This window comes from Hypanus sabinus, chromosome 7 (genome assembly GCF_030144855.1).
Source record: "Hypanus sabinus isolate sHypSab1 chromosome 7, sHypSab1.hap1, whole genome shotgun sequence".
Lineage (NCBI taxonomy): Eukaryota > Metazoa > Chordata > Chondrichthyes > Myliobatiformes > Dasyatidae > Hypanus > Hypanus sabinus.
In genome coordinates this window covers 130,572,015-130,587,524 of record NC_082712.1, presented here as the reverse complement: position 1 = coordinate 130,587,524, position 15,510 = coordinate 130,572,015, and the positions used below count along the sequence as shown (strand labels likewise).

At 39.5% G+C, this 15,510-nt stretch overlaps 1 protein-coding gene across 5 annotated transcripts in view; it reads right to left on the bottom strand.

Annotated features, from left to right (window-relative positions):
• The window catches only part of LOC132397196 (inner centromere protein-like), a 76,667-nt gene that overhangs the window by 38,299 nt on the left and 22,858 nt on the right, over positions 1-15,510 (bottom strand). For 4 of the 5 annotated variants that reach the window (XM_059975630.1, XM_059975627.1, XM_059975626.1 and 1 more), the window contains exons 2-7: positions 9,738-9,893; positions 7,441-7,536; positions 6,387-6,721; positions 4,879-4,924; positions 1,313-1,376; positions 1,097-1,220 (exon numbers count right to left, since the gene is read on the bottom strand). In XM_059975630.1, coding sequence (XP_059831613.1) covers positions 1,097-1,220; positions 1,313-1,376; positions 4,879-4,924; positions 6,387-6,721; positions 7,441-7,536; positions 9,738-9,886 — 814 coding nt within the window. In that variant the 5' untranslated portion in view covers positions 9,887-9,893. Of the gene's footprint in view, positions 1-1,096; positions 1,221-1,312; positions 1,377-4,878; positions 4,925-6,386; positions 6,722-7,440; positions 7,537-9,737; positions 9,894-12,174; positions 12,233-15,510 lie in introns of those variants that run through there. The other variant, XM_059975628.1, reaches the window with a different exon arrangement.

Below are 15,510 nucleotides of genomic sequence, written 5' to 3'. Positions count from 1 at the left end.
AAGACATTGTTTGGATGTACTGCATTCTATAATAAAGCAGTGAAGACACAAAAGTGTGCCATGGGGATAGGTTATACTGGGGGCAGTGAGAGGAAAAGTGAACACAAACAAAACCATAGTAGAGAGCACAAACTGGAAAAAGGTGCAAGAACTGTAGGATATGCCAGTAGGAGAGGCAGTGCCAATGGGGAGGGTAAAAAAAAGTCAGCATTACATAGAAGATATTCAACAAGATGCTACCTAATTAGTTACTCCACAATACAACTTAGTAAGAGTGCCAAACTAATACTGAGGATCAAGAGCCAGGTCTTAGATAAATACCATTCTCAGATTAGCAGTTTATATCCAGCCTGGTAACTATGTGATCACTGCTGGTGCCTCGGCTATTTACAATTTATGGAAAAGTCAGTTTAATGACAAAGAAGGATCAAGCCCAATACGTCTATATCAAGAATGACAAGTGATCTCATTGAAACAAAACTGTGTCCCAAAATAACTCAGCCTAGAGCAACATGATAGTTTTAGGACAAGGAAAGAAAGGGATGTATCTGAAACAGCAGCAGGGCTTTTCAGTTCTTACGAAGATGAGACAAAGACTTGCAGAGTGCCACATGTGTATTTTTTTTTCCTTTTAAAAAGGCACTTGCAAGTTTCTGCAAATTTGGAATGTTTATTCAAGTTAATACAAATTGTCGCTATATTTGAAGGGTACAGTTGTCAGATATTATCCAGCTCAACTTCATGTTAATTTTTGCTCTTCAAATTCAGCTGATACTAGATTAATCTGAAAAACAATTATATAGATACATCATTATACTCTGGGTTTTGAAATGGCTGCTGTTGCCACTCTATGTAGTTTTTATAAAAATGCAACAGCACATTATTTCTTCATACTGCCTACTGAAAGATTTTTCTTACATAGTGTTACTGAAATAAGGAATATTCCTGCTCCAGACATCCTTGACTGCTGTTTAAAAGAAACTTTCTACAACACCAACACATCTTGTACAGAAAACTCAAAGCAGCACAATAACGGAACGCAACGTGCAACAATGTTGAGCTTCAGTGACCTATGAAGCAAGATATATACACAGACCTTTCCTTTGATTTCTTGAGGTTTTGCAGGCTTGTGGTTTAATTGCAGCAACAGTCATATTCTCTGAACAGCTGATGGAAACTTTTGTTGGATTTTGAGAGTTCCTACAAACTTCTTCAGAAGCCTTTATACAAATAGACAATGCCATCTTGGTATTAAGTGTGGCAAAATACAGATTAAACAAAACTATAGAAAGATCATTTCTATTATAAATACCAATGCAGCTGGCAGCTCCTCTTCAGGTTGCTTGGGTTCGAGTGCAAATGAAATTGCTTCAACACTGCAATAACAAGACACGTTTGTTCCCAAGTGTCCACCAACACTGAGTACACTACTACAAGAATAAGGCATTGAATAATTCTTAAATAATGTTAAACCACCGAGATCAATAACAAGAAAGACTTCATTTCTACTGACCTAATACCACAAGACATCAGAACAGAGTTAGACCATTCCGACAGCCAAGTATGATCTAGTGTTTGATCATGGCTGGCTTATTATTCCCTCTCAAACCCATTTTCCTGCCTCTCACTCAATTTCAATAAGACCAAGGAACAGATTACAGACTTCAAGAGAGAGAAACCAGAGGTCCATAAGCCAGTCACCAATCATTGGAGGATCAGAGGTGGAGAGGGTTAATAACTTTAAATTCCTGGGTCATATAAATATTAGTGTGACAAAAGCACGACCGTGGCTACTTCCTCAGGAGCCTGTGGGGGTTCAGCATGTTATTGAAAACCTTGGCAAGCTTCTATAGATGTGTGGTGGAAAGCAGCCTGGTACAAGAACACCAATGCCTTTGAATGGAGATCTTACAAAAGATAGTGGATTTGGCCCAGTGTTTCACAGGTAAATCCCTCCCAACCATTGAGCACATCTCCATTAAACGTTGCCATAGAGAAGCAGCATTCATCAAGGATCTTCTCCACCCAGGACACGCTCTTTTCTCACTGCTGCAATCAGGTAAAGATACTAGAGCCTCAGGACTCGCACCACCAGAATCAAGAACAGTTACGACCCCTTAACCATCAGGCACTTGAACAAAAGGGGATAACGTCACTCATTTAAGACCACAAGACATAGGGGCAAAATTAGGCCATTTGGTCCATTGAGTCTGCTCCACCATTCAATCATGGCAGATCCTTCCCCCCTCCCCAGCCTTCTCACCGTAACCTTTGATGTTGTGTCCAATCAAGAACCTATCAATCTCCACCTTAAATTTACCCAATGACCTGGCCTTCACAGCTGCCTGTGGTAATTCCTGGGATGTCCGGACTGTCATACGCAGAGAGGTTAGAGAGACTGCGCTTGTACACGCTGGAATTAAGGAGATTGAGAGGGGATCTGATTGAAACATATAAGATTATTAAGGGATTGGACAAGACAGAGGCAGGAAATATGTTCCAGATGCTGGGAGAATCCAGTACCAGAGGGCATGGTTTGAGAATAAGGAGTAGGTCATTTAGGACAGAGTTAAGGAAAAACTTCTTCTCCCAGAGAGTTGAGGGGGTCTGGAATGCACTGCCTCAGAAGGCAGTGGAGGCCAATTCTCTGGATGCTTTCAAGAAGGAGCTAGATAGATATCTTATGGATAGGGGAATCAAGGGATATGGGGACAAGGCAGGAACCAGGTATTGATAGTAGATGATCAGCCATGATCTCAAAATGGCGGTGCAGGCTCGAAGGGCCGAATGGTCTACTTCTGCACCTATTGTCTATTGTAACAAATTCACCACCTCTAGCTAAAAGATATTTCAACACATCTGTCTCAAATGCCAGTAACTATCCTGTAATAACATGGGCTCTTAGCTTGGTAAGCGGCCTCATGTGTATGGCACATTGTCAAAGGCCTTCTGAAAGTCCAAATTTCCAACATCCACTGCATCCCCTTTATCTACCCTACTTGTAATCTCCTCAAAGAATTCCAACAGATTTGTCAGGCAAGAATTTCCTTAAGGAAGCCATGCCAACTTTGCGCTATCTTGTCCTGTGTCACCAAGTACTCCATAACCTCATCTTTAACCATTGACTCCAACAACTTCTCAATCACTGTTCAGGCTAAACGGTCTACAATTTCCTTCCTGCTGCATTCCTCCTTTGGTTTGCAAACCAATGACCTCTACCACCAAATAAGGATACAGGTTTATGGGCTACACATCTGCAAGTCATTCACCATCCTTTACCGGACGCTCCTTTAAAGCAAGGGGTTCCCAACCTAGGATCCACAGACCACTCAGTTAATGGTAAGACTCCACAGCATAAAAGTTGGGAACCCCGGCTTTAATATGATTGTGTAAAGACTGGAGTTCTCCAAGTAGTACAATGGAGAACTTACAGGAAGGACTGCATCAGTTCAAGAAAGCAGCTCAGGACTTAAAAAAAAACAGGACAATTCACATTTGGAAAAAGGGCCTTGGGTGGGTAGAATAGTCAAACATTAAAATGTACATTGCACGAGTTGTAAAGGTATGGATGATGGCAAGGACAAATGGATTAGAAAGAAGCTGCAGTTGACAGAACACCACCAGAAGCTGGTCCAACTTCCAAAAAAAAACACAGCAGCTAAAAAGAAACAATGAAACCAGCAAGAGAACCGATTTGGAGATGAAGATAAAGTTTACAGGCAAATAAAGAAAGTAAATTTATGCCGATTAAGTATCAGCTGATTGACAGTCCTGACAAATCCTACAGGATTGGGGGCAGGCCCCCCAGTCAGTGCTGCCCTCCAATACCTGGTGGAACACGAGTTGGATTGCATTCATTTGCAGCTGCACTAGTGCATAGTAAGGAATGCTGCACCATCAAACTATAGTCCTTGACACACAGATTTGGGATATATACAGTGAATTCTGGTTAATTGAGAACACATCAGGGCCAGCACATTTTGACCCATTTAGCTGAAGTTCCATGGAAACAGTTACAAGGGGTATTAAAAAAAACTAGAATAACAAATTAAGTGAAATATTGAACAAATTAGAATGCTACCAATAGTATTACAGTCTGATAAATTGCATTAGTTCTTAAGTTTTGACAGAGGAATTCATCCATTGTACACAAGAAAATCAGGCAGACAAAAAAAAAATCACTGATTTTTAAACACAAACAAAAACACACAACTGATGCCATTTAAATCTGTTCGCTCTAAGCACCATGTAGTGCCTAACAACCATACAAGTGTGTGCGACTGACGCTAGTTAGAACCTGTTCGACAAGTCTCCTGCTCTAATGAAGCGACATAGTGTCCCAATTAAATGGAGGAAATCCTGGCAATTTGTGATTAGTTTTTGTTTCTTAAGAGTTGTCCCAAATAAATGGCTGCCCCAATTAACTAGAGCCCACTATATATATTTACATGACCAAGTTACGATAGAAGAAAACAATCTGTGCTATACATGCCATGCGTGTCTTTTGGTGCTGTGGCCTTGGCCCCAGAGGAACACTTTCATTTGGCTGTATTCATGTTTATGGTTGAATGACAATTAAACTTGAATTTGAAATTGTAGACAGGAAGTGACATGAGAGAACATCATTGCACACACTGAAACAAACAGGTTTTTTTTGGAATGGGGTCAGAGATGGAAAAGACAAGCATCCTATCTTTGAATGATGCCAGTGATGATTTTGGTGTGGAAATAGAAGCCATTGCTGGCAAATTCTAGATCGGACTTTTAGATAATACACAAATGTGTACACATTTCTATATAGCCGCATTTGACAAAAAATACGAAGGATTTGAAACATTGAGCACTCTTTTCCGTTTGGATGTCAAATGAAAACCTCACCATTCATTGTTCAAGTTTTCTTTGGTTTTCTCAATAGAATTATTGCCTGAGGATAAAATAGACAAATATTGAAGTAAAACAGTGTTACATAAAACACTAGCAAAAGTTTGATATATTGAGCAAAAATTTTTTTGAAGTGGCAAGTTCTTGAAAATATGGAATCAATAAGCAAAAACTGAAACCCAGAAATATAACCAATCCTGGATTCAAACATATTGATGAGGTTAGGTAGTTGAGAAGACACCAATGTTTAAGATGTGATTTTTTTTTTGTTTTTTTAAACCTTGAATAAGATTCTCACTTTCATGTTTACACATTTCAAATAGTTTGAAATATATTGTTTGTCCCTCTGATTATTACAGAATTTTTAACCAATTAACAGCAAGACTTGCCCTTCAGAATGAAGTGTATTCCAGCGAGTGAAAAATAAGTCACCCAGATCACACAGAGGAGAAAACATCAATGAGGCAAGGCAGAAGTTGTCTCAGTCGACTTTTGTTTCACCACCTTTGTAGGCAAGTTCTGAGAACATAATCACTCAGTCTTTCTCATCATTTGCCCCTACCCCTACCAACCCAAGACGTCCCTCAAATATCATTTTTAAAAAAATATTTACAGTGTGCACCCCGGTCAGTGAACGATCCATTTCTGGGGACAATCCCCTCAAGTTATACTGGCTAAACCAGTTATCATTTTGAGAAGTTCCTGAGCAGATTGCTTCTTTCCATAGATGTTGCCTGACGAGAGCATTTTCAATATCTTCTTGATGGCAATACTTGCAAGTGAAAGCAGAAGAAAGTAAGATATTCTTTCTCCTGGCAATGGATTTGCGCAATGATTCCCTGGTGGATTCCTGCATCATGTTAGCTTGCTGAACATTCAATGAATACTTATCTAACTACCTTACACAACTGGATTTACGGCCAGCTGTAAATTTCCTCATCAACTTTCGTGCTCTTCTACTACTATTACAGACAGACATTTCAGTTTTCCACAGAGATGCAGCTCTCAGCAGCTGCAGCATGACTCAGCTCCCAATAACCCAACCTATCTTCCATCTGCAGTTATTATCAAACTATTTGTTTCACAAATACAGCAGTTAAGGTTCAAGAAAATGACAATAGGACATAGGAGCAGAATTAGGCCATCTGGCCCATCGAGTCTGCTCTGCCATTCAATCATGGCTGATCCTTTTTTCTATCTCCTCCTCAATCCCATTCCCCAGGCTTCTCCCCATAACCTTTGATGCCATGTCCAATCAAGAACCTATCAAGCTCAGCCGTAAATACACCCAATGACCTGGCCTCAACAGCTGCATGTGGAAACAAATTCACAACCCTCTGGTTAAAGAAATTTCTCTGCATCTGTTTTGAAAGGGTGCCCCTCTACACAGAATCTGTGCCCTCTTGTCCTAGACCCTCCCAGCATGGGAAACATCCTTCCCACAGTGGCACCAGGAGTTAATGATTTTAAAGCAGTGACATTCTGAGGTGGAAGTTTTGTCTCACCTGTTTTCTGGGGCAAGTTCACAAATTCAGAAATCTGCACAGGTTGCCCCATGCAAGCCTCTTGAGCCTTCTCATGCAATTCTGCACTTTTGCAACCATTGGGCGACAGGTCAATCATCGGAGCTCTGCTATTTATAGGAACAACAGGGAGCATTATAGCCTTCTCAGGTTCTCGACTGAGCGTTGTTGCAGCACATGATGCTGATCGAGTCAAGCCTGCAGGCTCTGTCTGCCCAACCATTTTAGAGCACTTGTCATCTTCCTCGAAGACCCTGTTCCTCAGTTTTATCCGCTTAACTGAAGAACGTCTTAAACTCCTTCTGCTTCTTGAAAACCTGAGAAATATTAAAAAGGTTGAAACACACTTGGATAATCAAAATAAACACAAAATCAAAAGATTGATGAAAGGTCATTAACTTGAAACGTTAACCATTTCTTGCTCCACAGATGGAGCAGTCTGTCTGACGAGTATATTGCACTTTGTGCTTCATATTTAAAATAGAAAAATATTCCAATCCAGTCAGATAAATAAAAGTCATATGGAAGCACAAAACTTCATATCCAAGTCATTTTTATTTTGTTTTAAATGCCAACAATAAATTCTCCCCCATCAATCCCCGCTTCACCACGTTAAACTTTTGGATGGGGATTTAAGATGTTAAATTGACACTACAGTTTTCTGTTGCACAAACTACTTTCTCTTTCACTTCTTTTAATTCTTAAACAAAAAAAAAATCAACATTTTGGCAACCTATCAAGTAAAATCAAAATTCCACGAACTATTACTGAAATTATAGTCATACAGCAACAAAACACTCCCTTTGACCCACCAAGTCTAAGCCTAACAAATACCCATCCAAACTAATCCCATTTACCAATACTTTGTCTATTGACTTCCATGCATTAGCAATTTGAGAGACTTTTTTGGATATCAAGATAATTTTTAGCAGAAAAAAATCAAGTTATTGAGCTCAAGATGTGCTTAGACCATACTACTGAAGTTAAACTGTATTTCTTCATTTAACTGCATTTCTTTATTAAACATTACTGTTACCTTTTATTTGGATCCTGGGCCATCGATGGGCATCTCCTACGCCGTTTCCTCTCTGAAGGAGTTTTTGGCATCAATTCGGGCTCTGCATTAAAACCACTGATAAACAATTTTATATTATTAGTAACTTCAATCTGCTCCAGTCAAACGTTATACTCATCTCCAATACAACAATGAATTGGCACCAGTAGTTTCCCACCACAAGGTATGGATGGATTAACCACAACCTTCAACCTAATGATACCAGAGGCCAGACAACAGACATCTTTGCATGGGAATTATTCCAAAGGTCTGAACACCAGAACAATAAACCTCTGGCAATGATCCCATGATCTTTAGCAGTTGATATTCCTTTGTTTGAGATCAGTCTTTTGTTTCAAAGAATTGGAAAGGGAAGCATAACAAATCCTCATCTAGAATGGGCCACACATATAGAAAGTCATCTCAACATTTGGAGGATTATATCTGAATAAGTTTCAGAACCAAGATAGGAAAGCAAACAGAAGGCAACAAATTAAATAAATACAAAAACATAAATATTAATTGACTGCCAATCTGTAATGCTGATCAGAAATTTTACAACAGTAGTTGACCAGCGAGCAAATTTCCATTACTACCCTCCTGAAGATAGAGAAAAAGAAATAAATAAATCAGACTATCTTAAAATGTTTACATTTCAGAGATGTGGAACTGTATTCCCCCGAATGAACAATTAAGTGTAGGGCTTGTGTTTTGTTTCTGACAGAAGGTTCAAAGACAATTTATCTCAAAGGATTGTGTACTACTTTTTAAACAAATTCTAAACTTGTATTCTATACTAAAGTAGATCAAATGTTAGGGACTCTATACACTATTCCCACTAAAATCATTTCTCTTGCTATTCATCGTCCAACCAAACCAAGTCAATATTATCGCCAAAGCGAAGATCATTTCTGCTACTCGAATAATCCCACCTTGTACTTTCCAGCTACCTTCCAAATTGTCAAAAACACTGTGGAAAATCCAAACTCAGTTCTTCTGAAATGGTAATTAGATACACTCAGGTATGATATTTGAGCCACCCATCACACAGAAATGCTTTGTAGGTTCAGATAACAGACCTCAAATTTTGACTTTTTGCAAAAGGCAAATTACAGGTACATTCTCAAAGTTGCATGCTTTTCCCCTTGTTGCCATACTTTAGCACTGCCCTGCACTATTTTCTTCTTCCAAACTTTAAAATTTCTGCTCACCTGAACCCGCCTCACAACTACGTAGTTTGAAGTCCCAAGTTATTCAATTTGTCAGTATACTAGTCCCAGTTCCTTTCACTTAAAGCCCACCCCAGTGGAACAGCTCTTTTCCTCAATAGGACTTGTGTCCCACAAAGTGATTCTCATTTTTTTCCATGATCTTGGAGTGATCCTTTAAAATTTAATTAACCAGACAAATTATGCTCAAAAATAATAACCCAAAAAGATTACTACAGCTCCATTTTTTTAAACTAATTGATCCTTTTCCTTCAGCAAAATGTCTGTTTTATTCAGATTCGTTTTAACATCCGAAGGAAAACTTAATAAAAACAAACATTTTCTCAGCTAAAGGCAAGAAAAAAAAGCAAAACTAACAAGCTTGAAAAGGAAGAATGCTTACAGCTTGGAAATGATTGATATTAAGGGCAGAAGCAATAAAGAAAGATAGACAAGTATAAATGTTATACTGAGCCTGTATTAAACTACAGCATTATTTTAAAAAAAGGCAAAGGATGGTTATTAAAAATGATTTTCAGTGATGGTATCCAAAAGGTTACATCCAATAAAAGGATTGGAGAACTGGAATCCAACTGAGCTTATGGCAATAAAAAAACATTTTGTTAAACTGGGCAAAGTAAATTACTGCTTGCAAGAGTGAAACCAAGATGGAGTCTCCCAAGGAATCAGAAGTGCTACTTGGCAGCAACTAAGAGTGTGGACCTTGGTATTACATGGAATACTTGAGGTTCAGGTACTAAGGGTATGAAAAGGGATTAGTTGCTTTTATTTCCCAATAAGAGTTCGATGAGGAACATCAAAACTTCACATTGAAAGATTGGATCACTTGCCTGATCTTATACTCTTTATTGCTACAATTAAATATTTCTTTTGAAAAGTACAGATGTGAAATATTGAATAACTACATCCTGTGCAATAACATCAAATTTTGCTAGATGGTGTGTCCCAAAATGCCTTAGGTCATTATACAAATGCAACATTGTCAATAATATACAGACATTTTGGCTTACAAATCCTTTTGCTCAACTTGTTCTACAAGGAAGTTCTTACCTGACAAACATCATCATAGCTTCCTCCTGGATCTCATTCAACCATATTTCATTTTCTTTGAAACTTTCAATAATGCCATTGAGTTTCTCACCAAAGAACTTCAGCACGTTATCAGTGTCCAGCATTGTGATTGCTGTTCTAGAAGCCATGACATCCCTAAACGGGAATCAAAAAAAAGCCCACAAAAAAATCAACCTATTTGCTTCAAATTATATATACAATTCATGATACATTTCACTGTATTATGTGTTATTTACTTTGTCCATTAAGTACTCCAACCTGAACTAGGCTCAATATTCTAGTAGTTTTCTCCCTCTGCTCCCTGCCACTACATAAAGATCACTAACAAAGTTGTAACAACTTCTATTTATAGCTCATCACCAAGGCAGCAATTGAAAAGGTTGCTTTGTAACTTTCATCGAGAAAAGATAAATTTGAGAAATAATGAAAGAGAAATATTTAAATTAATAAGAAATATATACTTAACAATCAGAATTAGGTTTAATGTCACCGGCATATGTCAGGAAATGTGTTAACTTTGCTGCAGCAGTACAATGCAATATGTCACACACACACACACACACACACACAATAAGTAGTATTCAGCTTCCTCCTTGGAAGTTTTCACGATTTATTGTTTTACAAAATTAAATCACTGTGATTTAACTTGACTTTTTTTGACACTGATCAACAGAAAAAGGCTTTCAGATCAAAGTGAAAGCATCTCTACAAAGTGATCCAATTACAAATATAAAACAAAATTTGATTGCACAAGTATTTCATATGAAGGACTTTCATATAAAGAAAGACTGGATCTACTAGGCTTATACTCACTGGAATTTAGAAGATTGAGGGGGGATCTTATTGAAACGTATAAAATTCTAAAGGGATTGGACAGGCTAGATCAGGGGTCGGCAACCCGTGGCTCCGGAGCCACATGTGGCTCTTTCTGCGCTGCGGCTCCCTGTGGCTTTGGAAAATAAATGATGAGTATTTAATTAAAATGTATTTTATGTTAGTTTGTTAGTTTTTGAAATGTAATTCTAAATTTGAAGATTATGGTGATCTTGTACAATCTAAATAAAACGTTGAGGTGACCCATTTCCTGGCACATCCGTACCGGCTCACAATTTGCCAGCGTTCCAGCTAAGGGAGATAGCCTACGGGGGTTTGTGAGAACGTGTCTTTTGGAGCATCCGCGCCCACAGGGGGGCAGGTTGAGAGAGGCTTAAAAGCAAGGCTGTGTAGTTCGAATAAAGTTATCTTTGACTGCAGTTTACCCACTCCGTGTCGTTATTTTAGCGCTGCATGTAGCACACCGCTACAACGTGTTTTTATCGCTATTAATATACGTCACCACTGCCAATGCCTGACACCTGCCAGTGCGTGATTTCTTTTAATTTTTCGATCCAAGGTAGGCTAACGATGTAGTAACCTTCAACCCAACGTCTTTTTTTCGGAGTTCAAAATGTTTTTGTTGCATGCAGAAATGTAATTTCGTTTGCTCTGCAGGAGTTCATCAATTTCATAAATGCAACACATTATAGTTTGTTTATACATAGCATAAAGGCAAAAAAAAATGTTGTATGCAGTGTTATCTCATTTTAAATGTCAAACGGGTTTTGTGGCTCCCAGTGTTTTCTTTTCTGTGGGAAGCGGGTCCATATGGCTCTTTCAGTGGTAAAGGTTGCCGACCCCTGGGCTAGATGAAGGACGATTGTTTCCGATGTTGGGGAAGTCCAGAACGAGGGGTCACAGTTTAAGGATAAAGGGGAAGCCTTTTAGGACCGAGATGAGGAAAAACTTCTTCACATAGAGAGTGGTGAATCTGTGGAATTCTCTGCCACAGGAAACAGTTGAGGCCAGTTCATTGGCTATATTTAAGAGGAAGTTAGATATGGCCCTTGTGGCTAAAGGGATCAGGGGGTATGGAGAGAAAGCACGTAGAGGGTTCTGAGTTGGATATCAGCCATGATCATACTGAATGGCGGTGCAGGCTCGAAGGGCCGAATGGCCTACTCCTGCACCTATTTTCTATGTTTCTATGTATTCAGCCCCCTTTAATATGACACCGGTGCAGTCAATTAGTTTTAGAATCACTATTAGTTAAATGGAGATCTGTTTTTTTGGAGACTTGTGTGCAGTCAAGGTGTTTCAATGGGTAAATTTAATGTCAGAGAAATGTATACAATATATATCCTGAAATTCTTTTTCTTTGCAAACATCCACGAAAAGAGAGCGTCCCAAAGAATGAGAGTTAAGTGTTAGAACCCCAAAGCACCTCCCAGCTCCCCTTTCCCACACATAAACAGCAACAAAGCAACGACCCCCCCCCCCCCAGCAAAAAAGCATCGACCCCCTCCACTGAGCACTCAAGCGTGCAGCAAAGCATCAATAAAGACACAGACTTGCAGCACCCCAAAGACTGGTTATTCACCCAGTAATTCAACATTCCACAGGCTTTCTCTCTCGAATATGGGGGGGGGGGGATAAAAACAGGTGACTCCATTTCAATTGATTGTAGTAAAAATACACCTGTATCTGGAAGATCCAACTGTGGGCGAGTCAGAATCCTGGCAAAAAGTACAGAGACGAAAAAAAACACCACCAAGCAACTCAGAAAAGTTTATTGAAAAGCACAAGTCAGGAGATGGATGCAAGAAAATTTTCAAGTCACTTAACATCCCTTAGAGTACAGTCAAGTCAATCATCAAGAAATGGAAAGAGCATGGCACAGCTGTAAGTCTGCCTGCAGAACTCAGAAACTGAGTGACCAACCAACAAAGGGCCTAGTGAGGGAGGCCTCCAAGAGACCTATGACAGCTCTGGAGGAGTTACAAGCTTCAGTGGCTGAGATGGGAGAGGCTGCACATACAACAACTGTTACCCAAGTGGTTCACCAGTTGCATCTTTATGGGACAGTGGCAAAGAGAAAGCCATTGCTGCAAAACAAAACTCATGAAATCACAGCTAGAGTTTGCCAGAGGGCATGTGGGAGAATTCGCAGTCAGCTGAAAGAAGGTTCTATAGTCTAATGAAACCAAGATTGAGCTTTTTGGCCAGACTAAGTGCTATGTTTGTGTGGTAAACTATGTATACCTGTCTGGGCACACCCCTCTGCTGACTACTCCTGTGGCTCCTCCCACAGACCCCTGTATCAAGGTGATTGGGACACTGCTCCTCCCTCAGTCTTCAACATGGTCGTGCTCCCTTTTCGCTGTTATTAAAAGCCTATCGCTCACTTCCAGCCTCCTAGAGTTATTGATGGTGCATCAGTTTGGCACAAGCCAAACACCACACATCAAAAAACACACCATTACCATGAAGCATGGTGGTGGCTGCATCATGCTGTGGGGATGCTTCACTACAGCAGGCCCTGGAAGGCTTGTGAAGGCAGAGAGTAAAATGAATGCAGCAAAATACAGGGAAATCCTGGAGGAAACCCTGATGCAGTCTGCAAGAGAAGTCAGATCAAGCATAAAACCAAAGCTACACAGGAATGGCTTAAAACAAAGTTGATGTCCTGAAGTGGCCAAATCAGAGGCCAGACCTCAATCCAATTGAGAATTTGTGGCTGGACTTGAAAAGGGCTGTTCACTCATGATCCCCATGCTATCTAACAAAGCTTGAGCAGTTTTGTAAAGAAGGATGGGGGAAAAAATTACAGTGTCCACATGTGCAAAGCTGATAGAGATCTATTCACACAGACTCAAGGCTGTAATTGCAACCAAAGGTGCATCTACTAGATACTGATGTGAAGGGGGTGAATACCTGTGCAATCAATTATTGTGTTTTATATTTGTAATGAATCTAGATCACCTTGTAGAAATCCATTTTCACTTTGACACAAGTCCTTTTCTATTAACCTATGTGAAAAAGTCAAATTAAATCCACTGTGGTAAAACAATAAAACATGAAAACTTCCAAGGGTGGTAAATACATTTTTTTAAAAAATAGGCACTGTATATATTTCAAATATTTAAATAGTTAGTCCAAAAAAAAACCAACAACAAAAAACAAGTCATGAGGTAGTGTTCATGGGTTCAATTCAGAAACTGGATGAAATTAAAAACTGGACTCCTTACTACGATGCTATGTTTGGAACAGTAAACAACCCAATAAAAAGTGGTCAGCTCTACAATTCAAAAAGTCGGATGGGGGATTGACATGTCCAAATTTTAAACAGTATCACTGAGCATTTGTATTAAAAAGTCTTAGCTATTGGATGGAGGAGGATAAAGTTTCATCATGGATAAATACAGGACAAAAACTAATAGCACCAATAAAGTTGAAGGACTTTCACCTTATAGGTATGTCTACCAAAAAATGTGATTTGTATTACGGACCAATTTTAACACATATGCTACAAGTGTTTAGAGCAGCAGAAAAAATCCTAAAATTTAAAAGCTTATGGTGTAAATCATCTCCATTATGGAACAATAATCATCTTCTATCTGGGGGGGCGGGGAAACCATTCACTAACAGAACTTGGGAGGATAAAGATATTACTATTCAAGATATTAAAGGGACAAGTACAATCCTTAGCTTTCAAGAACTGGTATCTCAGTATAATATTGATAAAGACTCTCTTCTACTTTAGAGTAAGATCAGCTTGTAAAGCCTACAGGGTTCCCTGGGGGTCAGATTTAAAGGACCATCCTATTTTAAGTTGGATACAGAGCGCTCCAAGACAGTGTCATACATCTATGATAAATTAAACTCCCAGAAATATATGCCCACATCAGAAATGAAAGCCTGGGATAGGGATATCTGAATTGGGACAAGACTTAGACTAGGATGCAATTTGGAATAATGCTGCCAGTGCTTTGAAAAACCCAAATCATCAGTACTTGAAATTTTGTCATAGAGCATATCTAACACCGAGAATTAGACATCAAATGGGACTGGTTCCTGACCCATATTGCTCATTTTGCCCCCATGGAACCATTGGCTCTTTTATACATGTTGTATGGGAATGTCCAGGGTTTTTTGGTTTGTGGGGGAAGGTTATCAGTACTCTTACAGAACTAACGGGGGTACAATTACCAATGGACCCCGCTATACATCTTCTAAATGATGACTCCCAGCTTTCCCTTATGGAAAAAACACACGAAATCTGGCTGGCAGGCCTGACCGCAGCTAAGAAGATTGTAGCACTCACTTGCTTCGGAGCTTTTTGGACATTTCTTACCTGGAATTATTATCAGCAAGAGTAAATGATGCACGACCAAACACAATCTTAATGAGGACAAATTTGATATCTAACTTAAAAGATTTTCTGTTAAAATAGGAATGCTCTGTCTGTGTATGAACTACTATTCAGTTGGTTGATGGAGGGGAGAGGGATGGAGGTCAAGAGCAGGGTGGAGAGAGGTGTGAGGATGAGGAAGAGATTGAGGGGTGGATGGGGGTATGGCGATGAGGGTTGGGTGGCTGGGTTAAACAGTCAAAATGTAATCGACAACTGGTTGCATTGAATGTAATTTGTTGGTGTTGCAATAAAAATGTGATTAAAAAAATTGGATGACAGGAAGAAGCTGTTCCTGAATAGCCGAGTATACCCCGTCAGGCTTCTGTACCTCCTCCCTGATAGGAGCAATGAGAAGAGGGCATGTCCTGGGTGGTGAGGGTCCTTGATGACAGATGCTGCCTTTTTGAGGCACCACTCCTTGAAGATGTCTTAGATACCATGGAGGTAAGTACCCAAGATGGGGCTGACTAATTTTACAACTTTTTGTAGCTTTTTTTGGTCCTGTGCAGTAGCCTCCCTCCC